Raw genomic sequence first — 26,732 nt, 5'->3', positions numbered from 1 at the left:
TGTTTTATGTGTACAATCAGAATAGGTACAGCTACGGACTGTTGACATGTGATAACGCCTTTTATATCATTGCTTTTTTAATTAATGTTTTATCTATTTTCTATGTATCATGAGGCTTATGTGTATAACATTCTGTAGAAAGGTATATGCATTGTAAAGCACCTTTAAGCGTACGTATACAGTGTATGAAAATGGTGTCATATAAATATGGTATCATTATTATTATTTATGACTTCAGCTTCTCCATCTTCAACTTCCCATATTTATGTAGCAAAATTCCATTATCACCTGCATATATGGTGTTTATATCTCTCAACTGATTTGATACCCAAGAGCTTGTTCGGCATATGATCAGTTTTTAAATCAAGGCAGGCTATACTGACAAACAAGTTGATGTTACAGGGGTTTCTACAGAAGTCAGCCGTTCATTACACTCTGATTTTGACTACTGCTGGGATCCGGGTACTCTCTGGTTGGAGTACTGCTGGGACCCGGGTTCTCTCTGGTTGGAATACTGCTGGGATCCGGGTTCTCTCTGGTTGGAGTACTGCTGGGATCCGGGTTCTCTCTGGTTGGAGTACTGCTGGGATCCGGGTTCTCTCTGGTTGGAGTACTGCTGAGTACTCTCTGGTTGGAGTACTGCTGGGATCCGGGTACTCTCTGGTTGGAGTACTGCTGGGATCCGGGTTCTCTCTGGTTGGAGTACTGCTGGGATCCGGGTTCTCTCTGGTTGGACTACTGCTGAGTACTCTCTGGTTGGAGTACTGCTAGGATCCGGGTACTCTCTGGTTGGAGTACTGCTGGGTACTCTCTGGTCAGAGTACTGCTGGGATCCGGGTACACTCTGGTTGGAGTACTGCTGGGACCCGGGTTCTCTCTGGTTGGAGTACTGCTGGGTACTCTCTGGTTGGAGTACTGCTGGGTACTCTCTGGTTGGAGTACTACTGGGTACTCTCTGGTTGGAGTACTGCTGGGTACTCTCTGGTTGGAGTACTGCTGGGATCCGGGTACTCTCTGGTTGGAGTACTGCTGGGACCCGGGTTCTCTCTGGTTGGAGTACTGCTGGGTACTCTCTGGTTGGAGTACTGCTGGGACCCTGGTTCTCTCTGGTTGGAGTACTGTTGGGTACTCTCTGGTTGGAGTACTGCTGGGACCCTGGTTCTCTCTGGTTGGAGTACTGCTGGGTACTCTCTGGTTGGAGTACTGCTGGGACCCTGGTTCTCTCTGGTTGGAGTACTGCTGGGTACTCTCTAGTTGGAGTACTACTGGATACTCTCTGGTTGGAGTACTGCTGGATACTCTCTGGTTGGAGTACTGCTGGGTACTCTCTGGTTGGAGTACTGCTGGGTTCTCTCTGGTTGGAGTACTGCTGGATACTCTCTGGTTGGAGTACTGCTGCTGGGTACTCTCTGGTTGGAGTACTGCTGGGTACTCTCTGGTTGGAGTAATGCTGGGTACTCTCTGGTTGGAGTACTGCTGGGTACTGTCTGGTTGGAGTACTGCTGGGTACTCTCTGGTTGGTGTAGAGGATGACTGGGTAAAATGTGAGAAAAATAATCCTTCATTATTTACTCGTGTGGGATTAATAGAATCCTTCATTAGTACTCATGTGGGATAGGGAAATTCCATCGAGGGGACATGATTCGCAGTCTTGGATGAGGCTTTGCCAAGTCCTAGACAGCGATTCTTGTTCTAGAGGTAGAATTTCCCTATCCCACATGAGTAAATAATGAAGAATTATTTTTCTCACATTTTAACTACAGTTTCGTGCATGAATCTAGGAGCTTTGAGAAAATTCTAAATTATCAAAATCCTCATTTGAACTTCAATGCAAAAACTAATTAGATAGGCAGAAAGAGCATACCTGAAAATGGTTTACACTATAAGTGTAAACTAAAAAACCCAAGGTTTTCCAACAGAAAGTTATATACATTAAAATTTAAAGATAACAATGCAAAATATTTTTGCTTCACTGTGTAATGTAAATCTTCACCGTGTAATGTAAATCATAGAAAATATATTACGTCACAATCAAATGATGTCGCAGCAGTGTGAGACAGAAAAATCTCACATGGCTGTCTCACAGGGGTAAAGTTGATCTCACACTGGTGATAATGTGAGACAGAAAAATCTCACATGGCTGTCTCACAGGGGTAAAGTCGATCTCACACTGGTGATAATGTGAGACAGAAAAATCTCACATGGCTGTCTCACAGGGGTAAAGTCGATCTCACATTGGTGATAATGTGAGACAGAAAAATCTCACATGGCTGTCTCACATAGGTAAAGTCGATCTCACATTGGTGATGTGAGACAGAAAAATCTCACATGGCTGTCTCACAGGGGTAAAGTCGATCTCACACTGATGATAATGTGAGACAGAAAAATCTCACATGGCTGTCTCACAGGGGTAAAGTCGATCTCACATTGGTGATAATGTGAGACAGAAAAATCTCACATGGCTGTCTCACATAGGTAAAGTCGATCTCACATTGGTGATAATGTGAGACAGAAAAATCTCACATGGCTGTCTCACATGGATAAAGTTGATCTCACACTGGTGATAATGTGAGAAAGTGAAATTCCACCTCTGGAACAAGATTCACTGTCGACTCGGCAAAGCCTCGTCCTAGACAGCGAATCTTGTTCCCTCGGTGGAATTTCCCTATCCCACACTCGTACTAATGAAGGATTCTAGTACATGTAATATCATTATTAATTACAATGTTATTATTAATCACTAAATCATTATATATTAATTACTCTATTATTAAATTACTATATCATTATTAATTGCTGTATTATTGATTACAGTACTGTTATCATTAATTACTATATTATCATTATATATTAATTACTCTATTATTAAATTACTATATCATTATTAATTGCTGTATCATTCATTATCAATTACTGTATTATTATTAATTACTGTATTATTGATTACAGTACTGTTATCATTAATTACTATATTATCATTATATATTAATTACTCTATTATTAAATTACTATATCATTATTAATTGCTGTATCATTCATTATCAATTACTGTATTATTATTAATTACTAAATCATTATATATTAATCACTATATTATTAATTACTAAATCATTATATATTAATCACTATATTATTAATTACTAAATCATTATATATTAATCACTATATTATTAATTACTAAATCATTATATATTAATCACTATATTATTAAATTACTATTTCTGCATGTATAAAAATCGGTGAAAATTGTGTTGAACATGCATTAAAATCCACCTATGACGTCATTCTTTTGTTCGAACACTCCATTATTTTTCAGGAATGGAGTGTGTGGAAAGTAGGTCAACCTTTATACAAGTAGATATAAATGCATGCAACAAAAGAATGAAAAACGTAAGACATGATTAAAATGCACAAAGTTTAGTTTTTAAAAGGTGGATTTTAAGTGGGTCAATGTACTCGTATCACTCCCCAGAGGGGCCGAGGTCCATTGCTTTTAAGGAATGGAGCGATACTCGTACATTAACCCTTACAGATCTGCCTGTTTTGATTTTTAATACATGTCAGGTAATTTTCAAATTTTTACAACCAAGCAAATGTATTCAGGCCAGCAATTCCTCATAAAACCAAAAACCCTTATAAGTGCTGATGTCATTAGACTTCTTAACACTTAACACAAATTAAGAGAAGGGCATGGAAAACAAAACATAATTATACCAAAGCAAAGATTTTCTATCATTTATTGAACTTTGACAAAGTCAGACTCCAACGAAGTGGATAAAATCAGTCCAACTGAAGAATCTCAGCAACAAACATAAATAACACAACAAACACATTAATCACTGGTTTATATGAACAGTATTTAATTGAAACAAAATTTTATGAAATTCTTGAATACTGAGAATGGTGATATGTCATGCATTCTGGGACTATCTGATGCATTCTGGGACTATCTGATGCATTCTGGTACTATCTGATCATTAATGATCCATGTAAAAATAGCACAAGTATTACTGTAAATGTATTCTATTCGGCTAAGTATTCTACGGTATTTAATGCCACTCACGGAAAGCAGCTACCACTAATTCAATTCTACGGTATTTAATGCCACTCACGGAAAGTAGCTACCACTAATTCAATTCTACGTTATTTAACGCCTCTCACAGAAAGCAGCTACCACTAATTCAAGTCCATCACTTTCGCATTTAAATGTCTTGCGTTTATGGATCTTTATATAGCACAATTACAAACCAAATCTACGCTAACTTGTTGAAAAATAAATTTCTGCCAAATATCGTACCGCTAAATATAATACATTTACAGCAATATAGTATTTACAGTATATACAGTTATAAATAATACGAAATGGAGCTTCATTCAAATACAGTTTGAATTCATTCAATTTGACACTAAATTACTAATCAGGCAATACTCACAAAATAAAAAGGATTTCAAAAACATTCATACGTAGAAAAGGAGAATACATGTAGGTCATTTCATATATATTTTTGTAGGTAAATCTCATTTTTACAATATAAAAATCTTGTGTTTTTACCCATTGTCACAAATCAAATCTAGAATAAGTCAGTTAGGGGCGAGATCAAAAGATCAATGTCTGACAAAAAACTAAATTCACATAGTTTTCACTTCTCCCCTTAAAACTAAATGTGATGAATGTTGAAACTAATCGTAAGAACAAGTAAAGACATACAATTATAAATAACACTCAGTAATACCTATTCTACTGTTTATTCACAAATGAAAGTGTACATTAAATCTATTAAATATATTCATTAAAATGTAATATTATGTGGTTTTCAACAATCATTTGTCTTTTTTCTTTTTCCACAAGTGTAATAGATGTCGGATGACAGAAACTTACAGGAAATTTTACCCTCCCTCCCCCTAACTATTTGAATTTAGATTTTTATCCGACATCGATCTTTTGATCTCGTCCCTTATACACTAAAGTTTATTGTGCATGGAAAAATAGCACTGTGTAAATAAATTATTCAAATTTAAATATTAAAGATCTATTTACACTCTATATAATAAATTAAGTTGGCTTATCTACAGTGACTATTTACGAAAAATACTGCAAACCAACTTTTATTCACATGAAAGAGAAATTTTCGCGACACTCGCATGAACTTCATTGCAAGTATTTTCACCATAAACCAGTCCATTATCTCTTTGCGCATCACACTGCCTATGACGTCACAGTAAGGGATTAATGTCGCTTGCATTTTGTGTAAGATTATATTGTTTGCTAAAATTAATCAATGCGTTCACTAAAATTAATTGATATGTTCGCTAAAATTAATCGATGTGTTCACTCAAAATTAGTATGTTCGCTAAAATTAATCAATATGTTTGCTAACTTTACTAGTAATTGATGCAATTGCTCAAATTTATTCATGTGGTTGCTAAAATTAATCGATGCAAAATACAGTCATGGCGAATAAAAAATGGTTTACAGTAGCTAAGTAATAATCTTGCTGTTTTGTAAATTGTTTCACTGTCAGGCGTTCAAAGAATGCACAGTATAACAGTCAATTCCTTTTTAATTAAGGAACATAAATATAACACAACAATAAACATTAAAAAAAAATCAACACTTTTTCCTGATTATGCGAGTTGAAAAAACAACAAATCACACAAACTGTACATATGTATAACACCACACATTAAATCATTAAATATACCAATAGAGAAATAACCATCTCATGACAATGCCCCACTTTTTACCCTGAATTTAATTCAGCTCAGACCTTGTAACTAACAGAAACTACACACAGTTTTACTGGGAGAAAAAATATTTCATAATCGCACAAAGTTCATCCGGAATCACAATTCAATAGACCCATTAACTACATGTATAAATACATGAGCAATGTATAGGAATTTAACAGATTTCACATATACATGTATAAACAAGATTCAATTACAGATCAAAACCCAAAAGTGGCACACACATCTCTTTTAACATTCTCTGAATGCGTTGTTGAGCTAAAAATGACTAGCATGCATTTGTAAATCACACCAATGACTTAACCCTAGAAAACCGGAGCAAATAATGCACAACACTGCTAACTAATGTTTTCTACAATAACAAGCGACATGTATAATAAGAAACGGGGAAAAAATATTGGATAAACAAAAACAACCTTAGCTCTCATGGATAGAGATCGAGAATTGTAGTGATATGTATAATGATTATTATGAATATTTTCAATCAATGATCGTCATCATGCATTTCTGAAATGAACAAACTCGGAGTATTACAAGTATAAACATAATCATCTATGAAGCGAATCCTTGCGTTTTCCATAATGAATGTGCATTAAGAAAGTGTGATAATCTAATGAAGCAAACAGCAAAAGTCATGACACGATGTCTCTCTACATCAACTGTGACCTTGTTCTACTTCAAATGTTAATGGGTACATTGATTTTCCTGAACTGTAAATTGTAAATAGAAAATTATAGGGTCAAAATTATTGAGATTCATTGTTTGAAATAAGTAGACTTTTCCAAGGCATACACTAAAAAGGCTGTCAACAAAAAATATATCGAACATATTTACACTTTAGAATCTTTACGCTAGTTTATAATATCGCAAAATAATTCGGTGGACATCAAATCCCAAAAACATGAATTCACCAGTGATCTGTTCATTAGCATTTTTACATGTATCTCAGCAAGAATAAAAGTGGTACATGTTTTTATTTTGCGAGTGGTGGCTCTCATGAAATTATATGATAATAAATTCCTCACATATGTTTAGGAATCTACAATACTCATGTAGTAGGTGTCAAGCCACATTTACATAATTTGTATCCATTCCCCTTCAAAATAAAAAACAACACATACAAGTACCAATATGCAGAATGCAATTTAGACACTCCAAGGACTGATCTACAGCAATGTTGTAAGTCAGATACGTGTATAAGGGAAGGGGAGGTTACTCTACAGGGGAAGTTATTTGTATGAATGTGGTTTGTACAAGTCTTGTCAAAAATATTTGAGAGTTACGTTATGTGAATTCATTTACACTTTTAAAAGTTCTTAATAACACTCTTAAGGCGTAGTAAAATCCAAATTGGATGCGCGATGGGATGACGTCCGCTGTTCAATGTAGAGTGAATTGATTACAACACAATTTGTTTGTCATTTTGCTGGGGTTGCAATAAGACATTGGGAATTCTTGAAGTATTCTACATCCGTGACAATCGTACAGCATTCTGAGCACACGTTCCGATCAAGTAAATCACTGGGTCCGCGGAACATCACCTTACGCTGTTCAACTGTTGCCTGGAAACAATGGACTAAAGCGATCATCCTTCTGAATTTTCTCTGCCAGTTCATTGTGGTCATGGTCACACAAAATGGCTCTAAGTTTCTGGAAGTCATATGAACAAATGTCTGTCTGCTGACTAAAGCTCTGAAGGCAACAGTAGATTTGTTCTTTCACGTTCCTTGGATGGTTTGCTTCATGCTCCTCTAGAACCCGGTCAGCAGATTTATCAACCGTACCTGTAATGTGTGATAATGAAGCGCCATTGAAATTCTTATTGCTAGATAAAAATGTTTTGAGTGGCATATACAGTCAAACCTCATTATCTCGAACTCAATGGAACTGAGAAAAAACTTCCGAGATATCCGAGAATTTGAAGAATAAATGGTTGGGATTTCTGAATCACTTCGACATATTCATGATATTCAAGATATCGTTATTTCAGATACTGAAGTTCAACTGTAGTTAAATCTGCATGTGGATCCTTTTACTACGTTTATAACATGCTGTATCATTTTTATTGTGTGCAGTGTTTTAGAGTGGTTATTCATAGTCATATAGGGCACTATATAAATAGATATTATTATTATTATTATTATTATTAACTCACCCACTGTCAGCTATTCCACAAGCTAACCGGGCACCGGTGATCGAACCCAGCTGACTGCCAAATTCTTCCCTCCTCAAATGTCTTTGAAGACATCAACCCAGGATCTTTATTACCTGGCAGGCAATTTCACCTGTCAGTTTCAGGGGCTAGTCTAAGGCACCAAATGTAACAGGAAGGGAGAAAATGCAACAGACTAGACCAGGATTAAAAAATATGAGAAAAAACTTCGAGATATCCGAGAATTTGAGATATTTAAAGAATAAATGGTTGAGACTTCTGAATCACTTCGACATATTCATGGTATTCAAGATATCATGATTTCAGATACTGAAACCCGGGCCCCCTGAATCTTTAGTCAGATGCTCTACCTACAGAGCGATCCGGGCACCGGTGATCAAACCCGGCTGACTGCGACATTTGAAAATGCACGAACAGCTACCTCTTTAATTCATTTCTCTTACATAAATATTACTACTGTTACAAAGGATCAATGGTTTTCCAGCGTCATCTCAACGACAAAATCAACAAGAGGTACTGTGAGCAATGCTCACTAAGAATACCCCCCGCTTACCCCAATCTCCCAAAGGATGTTGGTAATAGGTATAAACTACCTCTTTTCTGAGTGTAAAAAACAAATGGCATGACAAACCGAACCATATTGCTACTTCGATGTCCAGTGCACGTGACCTTTGACCTTTTGACCCCAAAATCGATAGGGAACATCTTCATCCCATGGGTAGTCCATATGTAAGATATAGTGACTGTAGGTGGAAAGGATAACGCTTTATATTGCTACTTCGATGTCCAGTGCGCTTGACCTTTGACCCCAAAATCGATAGGGAACATCTTCATCCCATGGGTAGTCCATATATATGATATGGTGACGGTAGGTGGAAAAGATAATGCTTTAGAGCCCGGAAACCATTGCTTCTACAGACGGACGGACAACCCGATTCCAGTATACCCCCCCACAACTTGTTGCGGGGGGTATAATAAGTGAATACAAACAATAGTAAACCACAGTTAATGTTACTTCTATTATTATGTATCTAACTATGTTCAAATCTTTTTATTTTGTTTCACTAGCAAACATGCACAGTGTTGCATCACACAGTTGAATTTCAATATCTCGAACAGCGATATCTTGATCATCGATATTTCGAACATCGATATCCTGATACCACAGACATGTCTAAGTGAGTTGGAAGCACAACTACATTTTCTTTATGTAACTTAACCTCAATATTTCCAACCCTGGGATATCATTTAAGTTTTTTCTCAGCCTCATTGAGTTCGAGATAACAAGGTTCGATTAGGTAAAATTGATAAACTGGAGACAATTTACAGTACGAAAGGGTAATAACTATATATATTCAGTACGAAAGGTAATGACTATATTTTCAGTATGAAAGGGTAATGACTATATTTTCAGTACGAAAGGTAATGACTATATTTTCAGTATGAAAGGGTAATGACTATATTTTCGGTATGAAAGGGTAATGACTATATTTTCAGTTGAAGATTGGGAATTCTTACATAACTTACCATACAATTCTCTGATGACAAATTTCCAGTCAGAAATCGGGAGTTCTTACATAACTTACCATACAATTCTCTGATTACAAATTTCCAGTCAGAAATTGGGAGATCTTTCTGTAACAGGAGACTTAGGTCTGCCCAGCTTTTCTCTATTAGTGCACGACGGCTCACAGGTTTGTCTGGCAAAAGAAATAAGTAGTATAGAGAATGACTGAACCTAGTACACACAAAACCATTCTCCCTCACCCTCGTGTAAATCACTGAACCACGTACACACAAAGCCATACTCCCTCACCCTCGTGTAAATCACTGAAACACACAAAGCCATTCTCCCTCACCCTCATGTAAATCACTGAACCTAGTACACACAAAGCCATTCTCCTTCACCCTCGTGTAAATCACTGAAACACACAAAACCATTCTCCCTCACCCTCGTGTAAATCGCTGAAACACACAAAACCATTCACCCTCACTCTCGTGTAAATCATTGAAACACATACACAAAAAACCATTCTCCCTCACTCTCATGTAAATCGCTGAAACACACAAAGCCATTCTCCCTCACCCTCATGTAAATCACTGAAACACGTACACACAAAACCATTCTCCCTCACCCTCATGTAAATCACTGAAACACGTACACACAAAACCATTCTCCCTCACCCTCGTGTAAATCACTGAAACACACAAAACCATTCTCCCTCACTCTCGTGTAAATCACTGAAACACACAAAGCCATTCTCCCTCACTCTCATGTAAATCATTGAAACACATACACAAAAAGCCATTCTCCCTCACCCTCGTGTAAATCACTGAAACACAAAAAGCCATTCTCCCTCACCCTCGTGTAAATCACTGAAACACACAAAGCCATTCTCCCTCACCCTCAAGTAAATCGCTGAAACACGTACACATAAAACCATTCTCCATCACTCTCATGTAAATCACTGAAACACACAAAACCATTCTCCCTCACTCTCGTGTAAATCACTGAAACACGTACACACAAACCATTCTCCCTCACTCTCATGTAAATCGCTGAAACACACAAAGCCATTCTCCCTCACCCTCATGTAAATCACTGAAACACGTACACACAAAACCATTCTCCCTCACCCTCATGTAAATCACTGAAACACGTACACACAAAACCATTCTCCCTCACCCTCGTGTAAATCACTGAAACACACAAAACCATTCTCCCTCACTCTCGTGTAAATCACTGAAACACACAAAGCCATTCTCCCTCACTCTCATGTAAATCATTGAAACACATACACAAAAAGCCATTCTCCCTCACCCTCGTGTAAATCACTGAAACACAAAAAGCCATTCTCCCTCACCCTCGTGTAAATCACTGAAACACACAAAGCCATTCTCCCTCACCCTCAAGTAAATCGCTGAAACACGTACACATAAAACCATTCTCCATCACTCTCATGTAAATCACTGAAACACACAAAACCATTCTCCCTCACTCTCGTGTAAATCACTGAAACACGTACACACAAACCATTCTCCCTCACTCTCATGTAAATCGCTGAAACACACAAAGCCATTCTCCCTCACCCTCATGTAAATCACTGAAACACGTACACACAAAACCATTCTCCCTCACCCTCGTGTAAATCACTGAAGCACACAAAACCATTCTCCCTCACCCTCATGTAAATCACTGAACCTAGTACACACAAAGCCATTCTCCCTCACCCTCATGTAAATCACTGAAACACGTACACACAAAGCCATTCTCCCTCACCCTCGTGTAAATCACTGAACCTAGTACACACAAAACCATTCTCCCTCACCCTCGTATAAATCACTGAAGCACGTACACACAAAGCTTATTTCTCCTGAGTGAGTGAATGCTTGACTTACCTCTCTTTGGTGAATCCTCCGTGTTGGGGACAATTAGGGCGTAGTCATGATGTCCATTTTCTGATGACCTCACTCCTTCCTGGTGCTGTCCTTGTTCAACATGAGTGTGTCCATTAGGACTCCTAATAATATGTAATTCTTCAGGTCTTTATGAAAATAAGTGTTGGAAACAAATTAACATACATATTCATTTGATTTTCGAATACAAGTTATAATGATGCATTGAGCAAAAGTCTGAGTAAAGTATTTGAACAATGTTAACTTCATTCACTGTAAAAGAGCATATAACCCTTAAATGTCAACTTTGTCTTGTGGCCTAAATTGCTACAATTGATTAACAAATTTTAAAGATGGCTAAATTTAGTTCTGAGATTATTTGCACAGTGTTACTCATAGGAAATTCTCTGAGAGATCTATACCTTTCTTCCTGCGTGACCTTGAGACAGGGAATGTGATGACCTCGTCTGTGACATAATACTGTCACTACCATCACCACCGCCGCCACCGCTATCACCCCTACAACAGCTCCTGCTATCACTGCTGGTGGTGTGGTCACCTCGTTCTGTTTGTCAAGAGATGTTGGTTCATCTGAGTACAAAGAGACAACGATTACAGCTTACAGCTGTCTATATGTGTCAACGAAATCTTACCTGTCTGTATGTGTCAAGGAAACCTTACCTTCTGTATATGTCAACAAAATCTTATCTGTCTGTATGTGTCAACAAAATCTTATCTGTCTGTATGTGTCAATGTCAACAAAACCTTACCTTCTGTATGTGTCAATGAAATCTTACCTGTCTGTATGTGTCAACAAAACCTTACCTTCTGTATGTGTCAACAAAATCTTATCTGTCTGTATGTGTCAATGTCAACAAAACCTTACCTTCTGTATGTGTCAACAAAATCTTATCTGTCTGTATGTGTCAATGTCAACAAAACCTTACCTGTCTGTGTCAACGAAACCTTACCTGTCTGTATGTGTCAACAAAATCTTACCTGTCTGTATGAGTCAATTTGTAATTTGCAATCGACTGGTTTACTAAGTAAATAAAGCCTTCATAGAAATTCTATTTCTCTATGTTGCTAACTCAGTAAAATATATCTCTCAAATACCTGTCATTTCTTTTTACATCTATTAAATACAAAACTTGTTACATATTGCTTAATTGTATATGTTCCATTTATATTTATTGAATGTTATTACCTTACATTATTTGTCCCCAATCAAAACATTTTTCTGTGTACCTACATATCAATTAGTGAAGACAGACACATAGAATGAATGCTTACTCCTCTTGGGCACCTGATTCCCACCTCTGGTGTGTCCAGGAGTCTGTGTTTACCCTTTTCCTAATTTTGTATTCTTTATAGGATTTATGAGATTGATCACTATTCATTATCTTTACTTTTTCATGTGAAAAATTAAAACTGTTTTTTGTATACACATTGTGAGAATGTTCTCTATTCATAAAATTGTAAATCATCTTGTATTGTTGGCTATTTTGAATGAAAATCTAACATTCTGGGGAGTCATAATGTAAAACCCGAGAGAATTATGTCATACAAATGTTTAATCCATCGGACTTCCTCAATATTTTTAATGCTACAGTTATCCATTAAAATAATGTAACATCTGATCATAAACAAACAAATAAGTAACAAAACATGACAGACATACCATTGCACTGTGTGTCTGAAAGACTTGAGCAAGCCATTCTCTCCCCTGATGGATCGGAACAAGTGCTACAATTTTTACATGTGCTTTCTAGATTTTCTCTGTTTTGAAATGTTCCCTTGAGACATGCTTTACATGTGGTGTCCTCTGTCGATGTGCCTACAAAAGTTCACACTAAGTCAGTCCATAATGAATAATGTCATGCTGTACAAATAAATTTAAAAAAATAACTATTACAGTAAAACACGATTATAGTGAACTTCCAGGGCCAGTAAAAAAAAAAAAAACTTCATTATACAGTAAAACATGGTTATAGCAAACCTCTAAGGCCAGTAAAAAACAATTCGCTATAACAAAACTTCATTATAATTAAGATAACTTTTGTTATTTTCCTCTCATAGGGGAACAAATATCACTTCACAATACCAGTGTGTTTTACTGTACCAGCCTGTATCGTTATAAGTGTGTTCATTATAAGTGTGTTTTACTGTACCAAGTTTCACTTTTATCTGATTAGTCGTCCACATAGGAATAAGTGACATTATCGAGACTCTGCTACAAACTTAGACTGGCGTTGTTTATATTCGTACAAACTAACATATAACTGACAAAGATTTCCCCATCAAATTGCCAACAGAACATGTTTAATTTACATTTCATCAACCAAAAAAATTTCTGAAAAGCTATTTTTAAAAAAATCTTATGAAAAGAATTTTTAAGAATTTACTAACCTAGTTTTTGGACGTGGAATCCTGGTTGACATTTGGAATGTGGTTCACAGATCGCCTCGCTGGGAGTACGGTAGCTCATGTAGAACCCCACTCGACATTTACACTTGATGTCCGACAGACTCGTACAGTTATCTACGATCTCAGAGTTCTTTAGTGTACAGGACAGAGAACATGGCTGACATCTGGTAGCCTGGTTATGATACAAACTGAAATACCCCAGTGGGCAGGCCATGCACTTGGCTGAATTGCCAGATTGGGTACAGTCTGTCTCCTAAAATTTAGTCAACATAACTGTTACTTAACACCCACATTTATATTGTTATATCCACAATCACATTGGTCAATACTGTAGTTAATTCTGATTACAATGTACTATTGTTCAAGTGTGTCACCCAATCTAATTAAATCAGATCCTAGGATACACTCACAATCGCTACAATAGGATCTGACATAACCCCATAGGGGGTCAAGTCTGGATGATCTTTTACTTGGAATATTCATAAGAACTATCAGCTAGTCAGATTGCACCATACAAACAATGATAGTTATTTAGGCGGTTCCTGGCAATTCGTAAATAAGTTGCAGTAATCTCTCTCCCACAAAGTATATTCCACACTATAAAATTGTTTATTCTCACATAAAGAATTTTAAACTTTCGCAATAATGCTTAATCTATTTCGTTCATTCAAACAAGATATCGTACGATGTAAAATACATCTAAATTAAATTAATTGTGAAATGCGATTTATGTATGAATAAGGATGAGTACGATTTGAATAGTTTTCAAGATGGTTTACTTAATTAACGCGAGGAATATAATGCCAGTCGATGTAAATGGTGCATTGTGACATCACATCTAACTGTGATGTGTTTTCTCTTAAACCAAACAATCGCAGCCATTTTCCTTGAATTGTGAACACTGAAGATTTTATTAGTGACATACTGATTGGCTAACATAAAGTTCAAATGAACATGACCCCTAGTCAGGTTGTGTCAAACCTTCATACAAAGAGTAAACGGTGTGGATCTAAGAAGTCTGATTTTAATTAGATTGGTGTGACACCTGGCGTGATCGAGCATGGAATTCAATGAAACGGGTTTTAATTTTGGTTCTCAGTGACCCGTCACACAGAAAGCCTGGCACAGCGTGGTCCTCCTAACTCACTGTTATTGAAACGATACAGCCAATCACCGAGTGAATTTCTTAATCAAGCAAAATGACACACTGTTAATGAATGATATTACATACTGTATATTTTTATACTCAGTTGGAGAGGCCTTGTCATACGGAAACCATTTCACTTAAAGCAATGTTAAGTTTTCAGTAAGTGGGGAAAAACTCAAAGCTAAGGTCAAATTGTCATTGAAAAAGGCACCATGCATTAAAGATGCCTAGTTGCCATGATTTATTCACAAAAATATGTAAAACCCTCTCACATACACACATAGGTCAAAAGCTATATCACATTCACAAAAATATTAAAGGGACTGATTCATGATTTCCTCCAAAATTTTGTTTTTCACTTTTAATGATCAAAATCTATTGTCTAATGTGTTTAAAAGATTTCACATAAAAATTAAGGTTATACATTATCACAGAAGCTCATTTTAGAGAGTTTATTATTTGTTTTGTAAACAAAGGTTGCGGTATGTTATTGTTTACGAAATTTTCAAAAGAAATAGATATCGATCTACAATGTAAGTTTATTATATCTTTTACATTTCAAGCATTCTTTGGGTAAAATGTGTCATCTAAAAGTTAAAATTTGTGAGTATGCAAAATTAAGATGCTTTATATTACAAAATTAATATTTCACTGGTTTGTTTGTTTACATGAAAAGATTTGAGTCTTTATTTACATAACACAGATTTAAGGCTAAAATATTGCTTTTATTCTTGCATTCAGAAGGTCACAATTTTGGCTGTCAACATTAAAAAACAAATTTCAAAAATCGTTAACTAGTCCCTTTAAAGCACTCTAACATACACATATAGGTCAAAAGTTAGGAGCAATGTTAGCATATTCTATCCTACACTGACTGACAGACACTCTATCCTACACTGACTGACTGACACTCTATCCTACACTGACTGACTGACACTCTATCCTACACTGACTGACAGACACTCTATCCTACACTGACTCACTGACACTCTATCCTACACTGACTCACAGACACTCTATCCTACACTGACTCACTGACACTCTATCCTACACTGACTCACTGACACTCTATCCTACACTGACTCACTGACACTCTATCCTACACTGACTCACTGACACTCTATCCTACACTGACTGACACTCTATCCTACACTGACTGACACTCTATCCTACACTGACTGACTGACACTCTATCCTACACTGACTGTCTGACACTCTATCCTACACTGACTGACTGACACTCTATCCTACACTGACTGACACTCTATCCTACACTGACAGACACTCTATCCTATACTGACTGACAGACACTCTATCCTATACTGACTGACAGACTCTCTATCCTACACTGTCTTACAGACACTCTATCCTATACTGACTGACACTCTATCCTACACTGACTGACAGACACTCTATCCTATACTGACTGACAGACACTCTATCCTACACTGACAGACACTCTATCCTACACAGACACTCTATCCTACACTGACTGACACTCTATCCAACACTGACTGACAGACTCTCTATCCTACACTGACTGACAGACTCTCTATCCTACACTGACTGACAGACACTCTATGCTACACTGACTGACAGACACTCTATCCTACACTGACTGACAGACACTCTATCCTACACTGACTGACAGACTCTCTATCCTACACTGACAGATACTCTATCCTACACTGTCTGACAGACACTCTATCCTACACTGACTGACAGACACTCTATCCTACACTGACTGACAGACAGTCTATCCTATACTGACTGACAGACACTCTATCCTACACTGACAGACACTCTATCCTACACAGACACTCTATCCTACACTGACTGACACTCTATCCTACACTGACTGACAGACTCTCTATCCTACACTGACTGACAGACACTCTATCCTACACTGACTGACAGACACTCTATCCTACACTGACTGACACTCTATCCTACACTGACTGACACTGACTGACAGACACTCTATCCTACACTGACCGACAGACTCTCTATCCTACACTGACAGATACTCTATCCTACACTGTCTGACAGACACTCTATCCTACACTGACTGACAGGCTCTCTATCCTACACTGACAGATACTCTATCCTACACTGACTGACAGGCACTCTATCCTACACTGACTGACAGATACTCTATCCTACACTGACAGACACAATTTTTGATTCTGCTGATAATGACCTTGTAGAATCCGGGCAGACAGCAGCCACATTCAATAGTGGAGTTCACATGGTACTTAAAGTCAGTGCTGCAGGTGTCCTCCACTGTCTGTATCCCGGTCCAAATCGCTGCCGCCACTGCCACCACATGCAGGTACAAATTCATCTCAGGACTCTGAAAAAACAACAGTAGACAATTCTAGACCTTAGAATATTGAAATCATTAAGTGTAGTTCATATCGGACATTAATGTAGGCCTCACAGTGCATAGAGAACACTTGTTTCTGGCAATGACTGATTTTCACTCATATTGAGACGTCACCAGTGGTAGATGAAGTACCACAAATTTAGACCTATGGTTATTGCTCAGGGCCATAGCAGTGAAGGTTCTTTAATGTGCCAATGCCTGCTGTGACACAGGACCTCTGTTTCTCAGGTCATACCTGAAAGACAAGTGATTCTCACTTCTAAATGCCAAGTATTTGGCGAAGAAGCAATAATTACCTATGTTAACATCTTAGGTTTGATACGGTCATGCCACAAGCAGGGCTCGAACTCACGACCTCTTGGTCAGGAAGTGAACAACCTATACACTATAAATCAGGGGTCCATCATTCTCCTGGATTAAAACTCCAGCCACAATAAGCCTTACATTCTGGACACAAAACTCCAGCCACAATAAGCCTTACATTCTGGACAAAAACTCCAGCCACAATAATTTAAGCTTTACATTCTGGACATCACATTTCCTCCAAATTTTGCGCAGATTTCCACGATAAACATTTTATTCAAATGATTGATCTCAGCTGCAATATACTTGCAAATATAATTTCAGGTGAGCCTCCGACTAAAGCAAATTCATAGTCAGCGACAACCAATCATGGAGACAAATACATTTGTACACAGGAAAATGATGGGCATACACTGGGAAATAATGGCATACATAGAAACGAGCATGGTGAGTACATCAGACCTTCAGAATTCTATAATGGGGCTATACATAAATTTTGGTCTGAAGTGGTGTGTGTGTGTGTATGTAAATTGTAATCATTCAAATCACCGAGACATTTCTGAGTGTGTATGTGTGTGTAGTGATCTGGTGTGAGATATTTCTGAGTGTGTAGTGATCGGGTGTGAGACATTTCTGAGTGTGTATGTGTGTGTAGTGATCGGGTGTGAGACATTTCTGAGTGTGTGTGTGTAGTGATCGGGTGTGAGACATTTCTGAGTGTGTATGTGTGTGTAGTGATCTGGTGTGAGACATTTCTGAGTGTGTATGTGTGTGTAGTGATCGGGTGTGAGACATTTCTGAGTGTGTATGTGTGTGTAGTGATCGGGTGTGAGACATTTCTGAGTGTGTATGTGTGTGTAGTGATCGGGTGTGTGATTTTATTTTCTAAATCAAAATTTGACATCCGCCTTTCCTTTGGCTCTGCATCCACAGAACAATAGGAACAAAGTTTCAATGAAAAAATTATGGACAGATTCGTACACAGCCAAAAAACATTTCTCCGGCTGGCTTTACATTATAACTATCACTGTATTTCTGAGGAAACTCGTATCCATAATTTGTGCCAAATTCCAGCCTGTTCTACATTTCCAATGTTTTTTTGGCTTTGATATCTTTACAAATTGTAATGATGACCATTTGCTCATGAATGCGCTGAAGCTGTGAACAATCCAATTTTAATCTTGGTAGATATAGTACAGCTATCTTAACGGGTGAGAATTCCAACAGAAATGAAAGGAAAATGTTAATCTAAAAATTAATTTCCAGTTTTTGAAAATACACGCAATGCTTCACGCCGGCATATGAAATGCTTATGCTTCACGGCAGCATATGAAACACTAAATGCTTCACGGCAGCATATGAAACACTAAATGCTTTACGGCAGCATATAAAACACTAAATGCTTCACGGCAGCATATGAAATGCTTATGCTTCACGGCAGCATATGAAATGCTTATGCTTCACGGCAGCATATGAAATGCTTATGCTTCACGGCAGCATATGAAATGCTTATGCTTCACGGCAGCATATGAAATGCTTATGCTTCACGGCAGCATATGAAACACTAAATGCTTCGGGGCAGCATATGAAATGCTTATGCTTCACGGCAGCATATGAAATGCTTATGCTTCACAGCAGCATATGACATGCTTATGCTTCACGGCAGCATATGAAACACTAAATGCTTCACGGCAGCATATGAAACACTAAATGCTTCACGGCAGCATATGAAACACTAAATGCTTCACGGCAGCATATGAAACACTAAATGCTTCACGGCAGCATATGAAATGCTTATGCTTCACGGCAGCATATGAAACACTAAATGCTTCACGGCAGCATATGAAATGCTTATGCTTCACGGCAGCATATGAAATGCTTATGCTTCACGGCAGCATATGAAATGCTTATGCTTCACGGCAGCATATGAAATGCTTATGCTTCACGGCAGCATATGAAACACTAAATGCTTCGGGGCAGCATATGAAATGCTTATGCTTCACGGCAGCATATGAAATGCTTATGCTTCATGGCAGCATATGACATGCTTATGCTTCACGGCAGCATATGAAACACTAAATGCTTCACGGCAGCATATGAAACACTAAATGCTTCACGGCAGCATATGAAACACTAAATGCTTCACGGCAGCATATGAAATGCTTATGCTTCACGGCAGCATATGAAACACTAAATGCTTCACGGCAGCATATGAAATGCTTATGCTTCAAGGCAGCATATGAAATGCCTATGCTTCACGGCAGCATATGAAACACTAAATGCTTCACGGCAGCATATGAAACACTAAATGCTTCACGGCAGCATATGAAATGCTTATGCTTCACGGCAGCATATGAAACACTAAATGCTTCATGAAGTAACATTGCAGTTTATATCCTCATGTATTCTCAAAACAGAAATTTATTTCTTAAATGACACTCATATTTGGCCAGATCTCTAACTCTCCGGGAAAATATTGGGACAGACCAGATCTCTAGATCTCTGGGAAAACCTTGGAACACTCCCTGACCAGATCTCTAACTCTCAGGAAAAACCTTAGGACAGACCAGTATCCCCCCATCCCCCCCCCCCCCCCCCCCGACAGCTAGAGATCTGCAACATCTATCACCATATTACACCCAAGTAACACCATGTTAATCTACAATCAAAGAATTTCATGTGGATCTCTATGTCACCGGGATTTCATCTGAAAATTGACGACATATGATAAATGCTACAGCAGAAGACAGGACGCACTAAATGTTCTCAAACTGAAATTGACAGAAGGAGGACATGTACAATGGCATGGACAATTACATGTATCAAGAGGAATATGTGTATTATGAGAAAACAGGGATCTCATTTGCTCAGGTTCATCTATTCATCTAAGAAATACTGTGCAACAAAAATACACACACGTCATGAAAACCCTGTAAAACACTTGTGATTGATAAATACACACACGTCATGAAAACCCTGTAAAACACTTGTGATTGATAAATACAAACACGTCATGAAAACCCTGTAAAACACTGTGATTGATAAATATACACACGTCATGAAAACCCTGTAAAACACTTGTGATTGATAAATACACACACGTCATGAAAACCCTGTAAAACACTTGTGATTGATAAATACACATGTCATGAAAACCCTGTAAAACACTGATTGATAAATACACACGTCATGAAAACCCTGTAAAACACTTGTGATAAATACACACGTCATGAAAACCCTGTAAAACACTGATTGATAAATACACACATGTCATGAAAACCCTGTAAAACACTTGTGATAAATACAGACATGTCATGAAAACCCAGTAAAACACTGATTGATAAATACACACACGTCATGAAAACCCTGTAAAACACTTGTGATTGATAAATACACACACGTCATGAAAACCCTGTAAAACACTTGTGATTGATAAATACACACACGTCATGAAAACACTGTAAAACACTGTGATTGATAAATACACACACGTCATGAAAACCCTGTAAAACACTGTGATTGATAAATACACACACGTCATGAAAACCCTGTAAAACACTTGTGATTGATAAATACACACACGTCATGAAAACCCTGTAAAACACTGTGATTGATAAATACAAACACGTCATGAAAACCCTGTAAAACACTTGTGATTGATAAATACACACACGTCATGAAAACCCTGTAGAACACTGTGATTGATAAATCGCTGTCCCTATGCACCAGCCTTAAATATAGTTACCATAGTTACAATACAATATTTAATATGGGCAGTGCAGTCAAAGATTTGAAATACATCTTCCAAAAGCAAATATTAACACAAACATTCAATATTTATATCATATTTGACACATTAATTGATCATTTCTTTTCAACACCAACAAAATGACACAATGATTCATATCAAGTTTCACCATTTTTCAAATCAAATCATATCATTTACAATGTACGAGGCTTGTATAGTCATTCTGAAGATGCATTTTACAAGTATCAATTTCATTCTGACAACGGAACAGATGCTGCATTGCGACAATTATACATGTACTTGGTGCAGTCTCGAGTGACAGGTGTACTGAAGACAAAGAGACTGAAAAACAATCTGGTTAAACCGACAAACACACCATAAAATCTGTCAACAGGCCAACAGGCTGACACGTAAAACGAAAAATTATACAATATCAGGTAATCACCATAGCTTACTGAAGTGTTTATAACTGTTAATATGTTACAGGGTAGATATACTCCATTTACCTGATCAAGATTACATACAATATACACATTGATTTTGACTACGGAATACTTTGTTCACCTGATCAAGATACACGGCTCACGATGGGCGTGTCAGATCAATATGGGGGATGTTTACTCTCCTAGGCACCTGATACCACCTCTGGTGTATCCAGACCCCTGATCCTACCTGTTTGTCCAGACCCCTGATCCCACCTGTTTGTCCAGACACCTGATCCCACCTGTTTGTCCAGACACCTGATCCCACCTCTGGTGTGTCCAGACACCTGATCCTACCTCTGTTTGTCCAGACACCTGATCCTACCTCTGGTGTGTCCAGACACCTTATCCCACCTCTGTTTGTCCAGACACCTGATCCCACCTCTGTTTGTCCAGACACCTGATCCTACCTCTGGTGTGTCCAGACACCTGATCCCACCTCTGTTTGTCCAGACCCCTTATCCTACCTCTGTTTTTCCAGACACTTGATCCTACCTCTGGTGTGTCCAGACACCTGATCCCACCTCTGTTTGTCCAGACACCTGATCCCACCTCTGTTTGTCCAGACACCTGATCCTACCTCTGTTTGTCCAGACACCTGATCCCACCTCTGTTTGTCCAGACACCTGATCCTACCTCTGGTGTGTCCAGACACCTGATCCCACCTCTGTTTGTCCAGACACCTGATCCCACCTCTGTTTGTCCAGACACCTGATCCTACCTCTGGTGTCCAGACCCCTGATCCTACCTCTGCTTGTCCAGACACCTGATCCTACCTCTGATGTGTCCAGACACCTGATCCCACCTCTGTTTGTCCAGACACCTGATCCTACCTCTGATGTGTCCAGACACCTGATCCCACCTCTGTTTGTCCAGACACCTGATCCTACCTCTGGTGTGTCCAGACACCTGATCCCACCTCTGTTTGTCCAGACACCTGATCCCACCTCTGTTTGTCCAGACACCTGATCCTACCTCTGGTGTCCAGACCCCTGATCCTACCTCTGCTTGTCCAGACACCTGATCCTACCTCTGATGTGTCCAGACACCTGATCCCACCTCTGTTTGTCCAGACACCTGATCCTACCTCTGATGTGTCCAGACACCTGATCCCACCTCTGTTTGTCCAGACACCTGATCCCACCTCTGTTTGTCCAGACACCTGATCCTACCTCTGATGTGTCCAGACACCTGATCCTACCTCTGATGTGTCCAGACACCTGATCCCACCTCTGTTTGTCCAGACACCTGATCCTACCTCTGATGTGTCCAGACACCTGATCCCACCTCTGTTTGTCCAGACACCTGATCCCACCTCTGTTTGTCCAGACACCTGATCCCACCTCTGTTTGTCCAGACACCTGATCCTACCTCTGATGTGTCCAGACACCTGATCCCACCTCTGGTGTCCAGACCCCTGATCCTACCTCTGGTGTGTCCAGGGGTCCTGTTTGCCCTTCTCTTAATTTTTTATCTTTTTTAGAATTTGATGAGATAGATCACTGCTCATTCTCTCGTTCATTGGTAGATGGAAGCCTATTACCTGTAAACTTACCTTCAACACACGTCTTATTGTTCAGAGGTGCAGCAAAGTCTCTCTGTATACCTGAATTTCTCCACTTTAATTCCCACCTTTTAATAATTCAATCAATACCTGTCCAGTGTCAATCACCTCTCGTCCCATCAGGCAGAAGTAATCCACACGCAGGGTCGTGGCTTTGGCACAAGGATTATAGAAGCTCCGGACATAAAGATATTTAACACTCTATTACACAGCATGTGTTCAGTTTTAGATCCTTGCATGAGGTTGCACATTATCTTTCAATATAAGGAACACAGACTTCAGATGAATTCACCTGACCTTAGACACGACCATAGCAGGGTTTGTGAAATCCTATTTAATTTCTATCTAATCAGGATTTAACATTTCTGATTAAATCTGTAGAGAAATGATCTACTGAAATGTGACAGACATAGTTATTTTGCTTTTTTAAGTCTGTCCTTAAATATAAGTATGGTACAAATAAGGCATATATGAATGAGACAGCAAATTTCAGATTGATGCCAAGAAATAATTAGAATCATAGAGGCATAAGAAGAATCTTTCACCTGCTTCATGCAGGCCAAAAAAAAAGAACAAACAAAACAACACACATATCTCAAATTCACCAACACAAACACAGCTCTTGTAAGTTATTCAGTGACGATCTTCAGTGACGATCCAAAAGATGATTCATCTCTAAGGCTGCAATTAACTTGAGGAGGGGAGGACAGGGCAGAGCACAAAGGGGAGCAGAAAAGGGGGGGGGGTGAAAGGGGGAGGTGAGGAAAGGAAGGAGGTAAGATGAGAAGAAAGAAAATAGAGAAATAGAAAGGAGAGAATAGATAAAGAGAAGGGAGAAAGGAGAATAGAGAGAAGGGAATAAATAGAGAGAAGGGAGGAAGGAGAATAGAGAGAAGAAGGGAATAAATAGAGAGAAGGAATAGATAGAGAGAAGGGAGGAAGGAGAATAGAGAGAATAGATAGAGAGAAGGGAGGAAGGAGAATAGAGAGAATAGATAGAGAGAAGGGAGGAAGGAGAATAGAGAGAAGAAGGGAATAAATAGAGAGAAGGAATAGATAGAGAGAAGGAATAGATAAAGAGAAGAGAGGAAAAGGATGAAGGAAGAAATGGACCCCTTATGTCCTCCATCAAGAGGTTTTCTCTGACAAACATTATTTCAAACAAACTGAGGATGTGAAAGGCCCAAACCAGTCCTAATGCAATCTATTCATGAGTGCAGTGCGTGATGCCCGCCTGCTGCCTGGGGAAGTTCATCTCCCAATGATAATTCTTATTATATAGCTAATTAATAGTCTAATATAAAATCTGCGTAAAATCTAGAGAATGTTAGCGTTCAATATCCTGAGAATTTATTGAACGCTAACTTTACATTTCGTAAATTGTATGTGCCCGAAACATTCCGAGTATGAGCGTTCAATATTGACGTTACCGTAACGACGTATAAACAAGCAAAAATGGCAGACGACGGTCCTCCGAATTTGACAGAGCCGGTATTTGATATTTACTTAAGCATTATGTTTTACTGTACATAAATTATGATGTCCCCATTTACAAAATCAGTTGCTTCATGCATTAATGATGGGTTAAATATTGAACAGTTAAGAAACGCATGCTGTTATTGCACACTGGCAATATTGATGAATTCTCGTCTATTTTGGAGTACTTTGAGTGAAAATGGATATAACTTAACAACCAAATACTTTAGCTATATAATAAAAGGGTTATTGAACTTATATAGGTGAATATTGGCACTCGTTGGCTGTCAAAGTGCACTCGCAAGCTCAGGCATTTTTACAGCCAACTCGTGCCATTATTCACCGATATAAGTTCAATAACCCTATAATATTGCATCCCATATAAAACAAAATAATAATTTATATTGCATCCCTGATATAAAACAAATAAAAATTTATACTGCATCTCATATAAAACAAATAATAATTTATATTGCATCCCATATAAAACAAATAATAATTTATATTGCATCCCTGATATAAAACAAATAAAAATTTATACTGCATCCCATATAAAACAAATAAAAATTTATATTGCATCTCATATAAAACAAATAATAATTTATATTGCATCCCATGTAAAACAAATAATAATTTATATTGCATCCCATATAAAACAAATGATTTATATTGCATCCCATATAAAACAAATAAAAATTTATACTGCATCTCATATAAAACAAATAATAATTTATATTGCATCCCTGATATAAAACAAATAATAATTTATATTGCATCCCATATAAAACAAATAATAATTTATATTGCATCCCATATAAAACAAATAATAATTTATATTGCATCCCATGTAAAACAAATGATTTATATTGCATCCCATATAAAACAAATAATAATTTATATTGCATCCCATGTAAAACAAATGATTTATATTGCATCCCATATAAAACAAATAATAATTTATATTGCATCCCATATAAAACAAATTCCTCTAAGATGCTTTACATAAAACTGTACATAACTGTATCAATGAAAACACAGCCGACATTGTACTACAGAGTGTATAACATAAATAAAAAAGCAGTAAATGATATCAGATACTATAAATAACACAGAATAGGGTATGTATTTAATCTATATACAGAGAGAAAAGTAAGAAGTTTTAAAACTTGTGACTCAGCATTTTAAATCACTTGACAGTTTAGAGTCAAGTGTGTCCTGAGATCTCGCTTTACTGCCAATCGGTCAATACATAATCCACTGCAGTGACACCGATATAAAAAAAGAAATGTATTATCTACCGTACAAACACAACAAATCAATTTAAACGGAATCAATAGCGGGGAACATATCTCCTGCAGGCTTCTGACAGAAAAAAAACTTGTTACATTGTCAGACAACTGTATTACTACTTTCATATTTCTGTAGGCTGCAGGTATCATCAATAATCCACAGTGTTAATGTCTCCTCAGAAATTAGTAACAATTCCGCAAACATTTGACTAAATTTGATCTGTTGTAAAAACAACTCATAAAAGTGATGTTAAGTGACATCAAGCGGCATCCACGATCCGAATAAGCTTTAAATCATGTACAATCAATACTTATGCACCTATTGGAAAGTGTTTAGTATTGAATTAAATTTTTATCTTGCTTTATAATCTCCATTCCAGAGAGATAATGATCTGTTCTATCAATATTTATCAGTAGTAGTACAGGCCAACATACAATACAGAGGGGGTCAATCAAGGACACGAAATCTTATCCTGAAACTAATGGAGTTATTCCCCTTCATGAATAATACTGAAATTTTCCCTCACATTGTACTAGTACCTTCATCAATCCAGGACACGGAACTAATGGAGTTATTCCCCTTGATGATGAAT

General features: G+C 37.7%; 2 protein-coding genes across 4 annotated transcripts; both read right to left on the bottom strand.

Moving 5' to 3' along the window:
* Window positions 1–445: 445 nt before the first annotated feature.
* LOC125664988 (sporozoite surface protein 2-like) lies at window positions 446–4,556 on the bottom strand. The gene is made up of 2 exons (XM_048897741.2): window positions 4,553–4,556; window positions 446–1,533 (listed from the first exon to the last, which is right to left on the bottom strand). Exons 1-2 carry the CDS (start codon window positions 4,554–4,556, stop codon window positions 446–448), a joined length of 1,092 nt encoding a protein of 363 aa, XP_048753698.2.
* On the bottom strand, window positions 3,722–24,136 carry LOC125664545 (tumor necrosis factor receptor superfamily member 14-like). Of its 3 annotated transcripts, none has more exons than XM_056152867.1 (8): window positions 23,465–24,129; window positions 17,092–17,244; window positions 13,727–13,997; window positions 12,999–13,154; window positions 11,740–11,908; window positions 11,321–11,442; window positions 9,508–9,621; window positions 3,722–7,532 (listed from the first exon to the last, which is right to left on the bottom strand). In XM_056152867.1, the coding sequence occupies exons 1-8, from the start codon at window positions 23,492–23,494 to the stop codon at window positions 7,300–7,302; spliced, it is 1,248 nt and encodes a 415-aa protein (XP_056008842.1). In that variant the 5' UTR covers window positions 23,495–24,129; the 3' UTR covers window positions 3,722–7,299. The 3 variants fall into 3 exon arrangements, with proteins under 3 accessions (XP_056008842.1, XP_056008841.1, XP_056008843.1); XM_056152866.1 differs by having other exon boundaries at window positions 11,321–11,466; window positions 23,465–24,128; XM_056152868.1 differs by lacking the exon at window positions 3,722–7,532 and adding an exon at window positions 7,913–8,054 and having other exon boundaries at window positions 11,321–11,466; window positions 23,465–24,136.
* Window positions 24,137–26,732: the final 2,596 nt, after the last annotated feature.

The sequence above is a fragment of the Ostrea edulis genome, chromosome 1, assembly GCF_947568905.1.
Source record: "Ostrea edulis chromosome 1, xbOstEdul1.1, whole genome shotgun sequence".
In the NCBI taxonomy this organism is placed as follows: Eukaryota; Metazoa; Mollusca; class Bivalvia; order Ostreida; family Ostreidae; genus Ostrea; species Ostrea edulis.
This window is presented reverse-complemented; position numbering and strand designations above follow the sequence as displayed.

What these genes read in the sequence shown, in the direction of transcription:
- LOC125664545 (XM_056152866.1), bottom strand. Translation starts at nt 23,494, where the DNA reads ATGGGACGAGAGGTGATTGACACTGGACAG. An exon ending in TTCAGACACACAGTGCAATG is followed by an intron (nt 11,909 to 12,998) that starts GTATGTCTGTCA and finishes CTTTGTACTCAG; the next exon opens with ATGAACCAACATCTCTTGAC. An exon ending in GGAGGATTCACCAAAGAGAG is followed by an intron (nt 9,622 to 11,320) that starts GTAAGTCAAGCA and finishes TTCTTTTGCCAG; the next exon opens with ACAAACCTGTGAGCCGTCGT.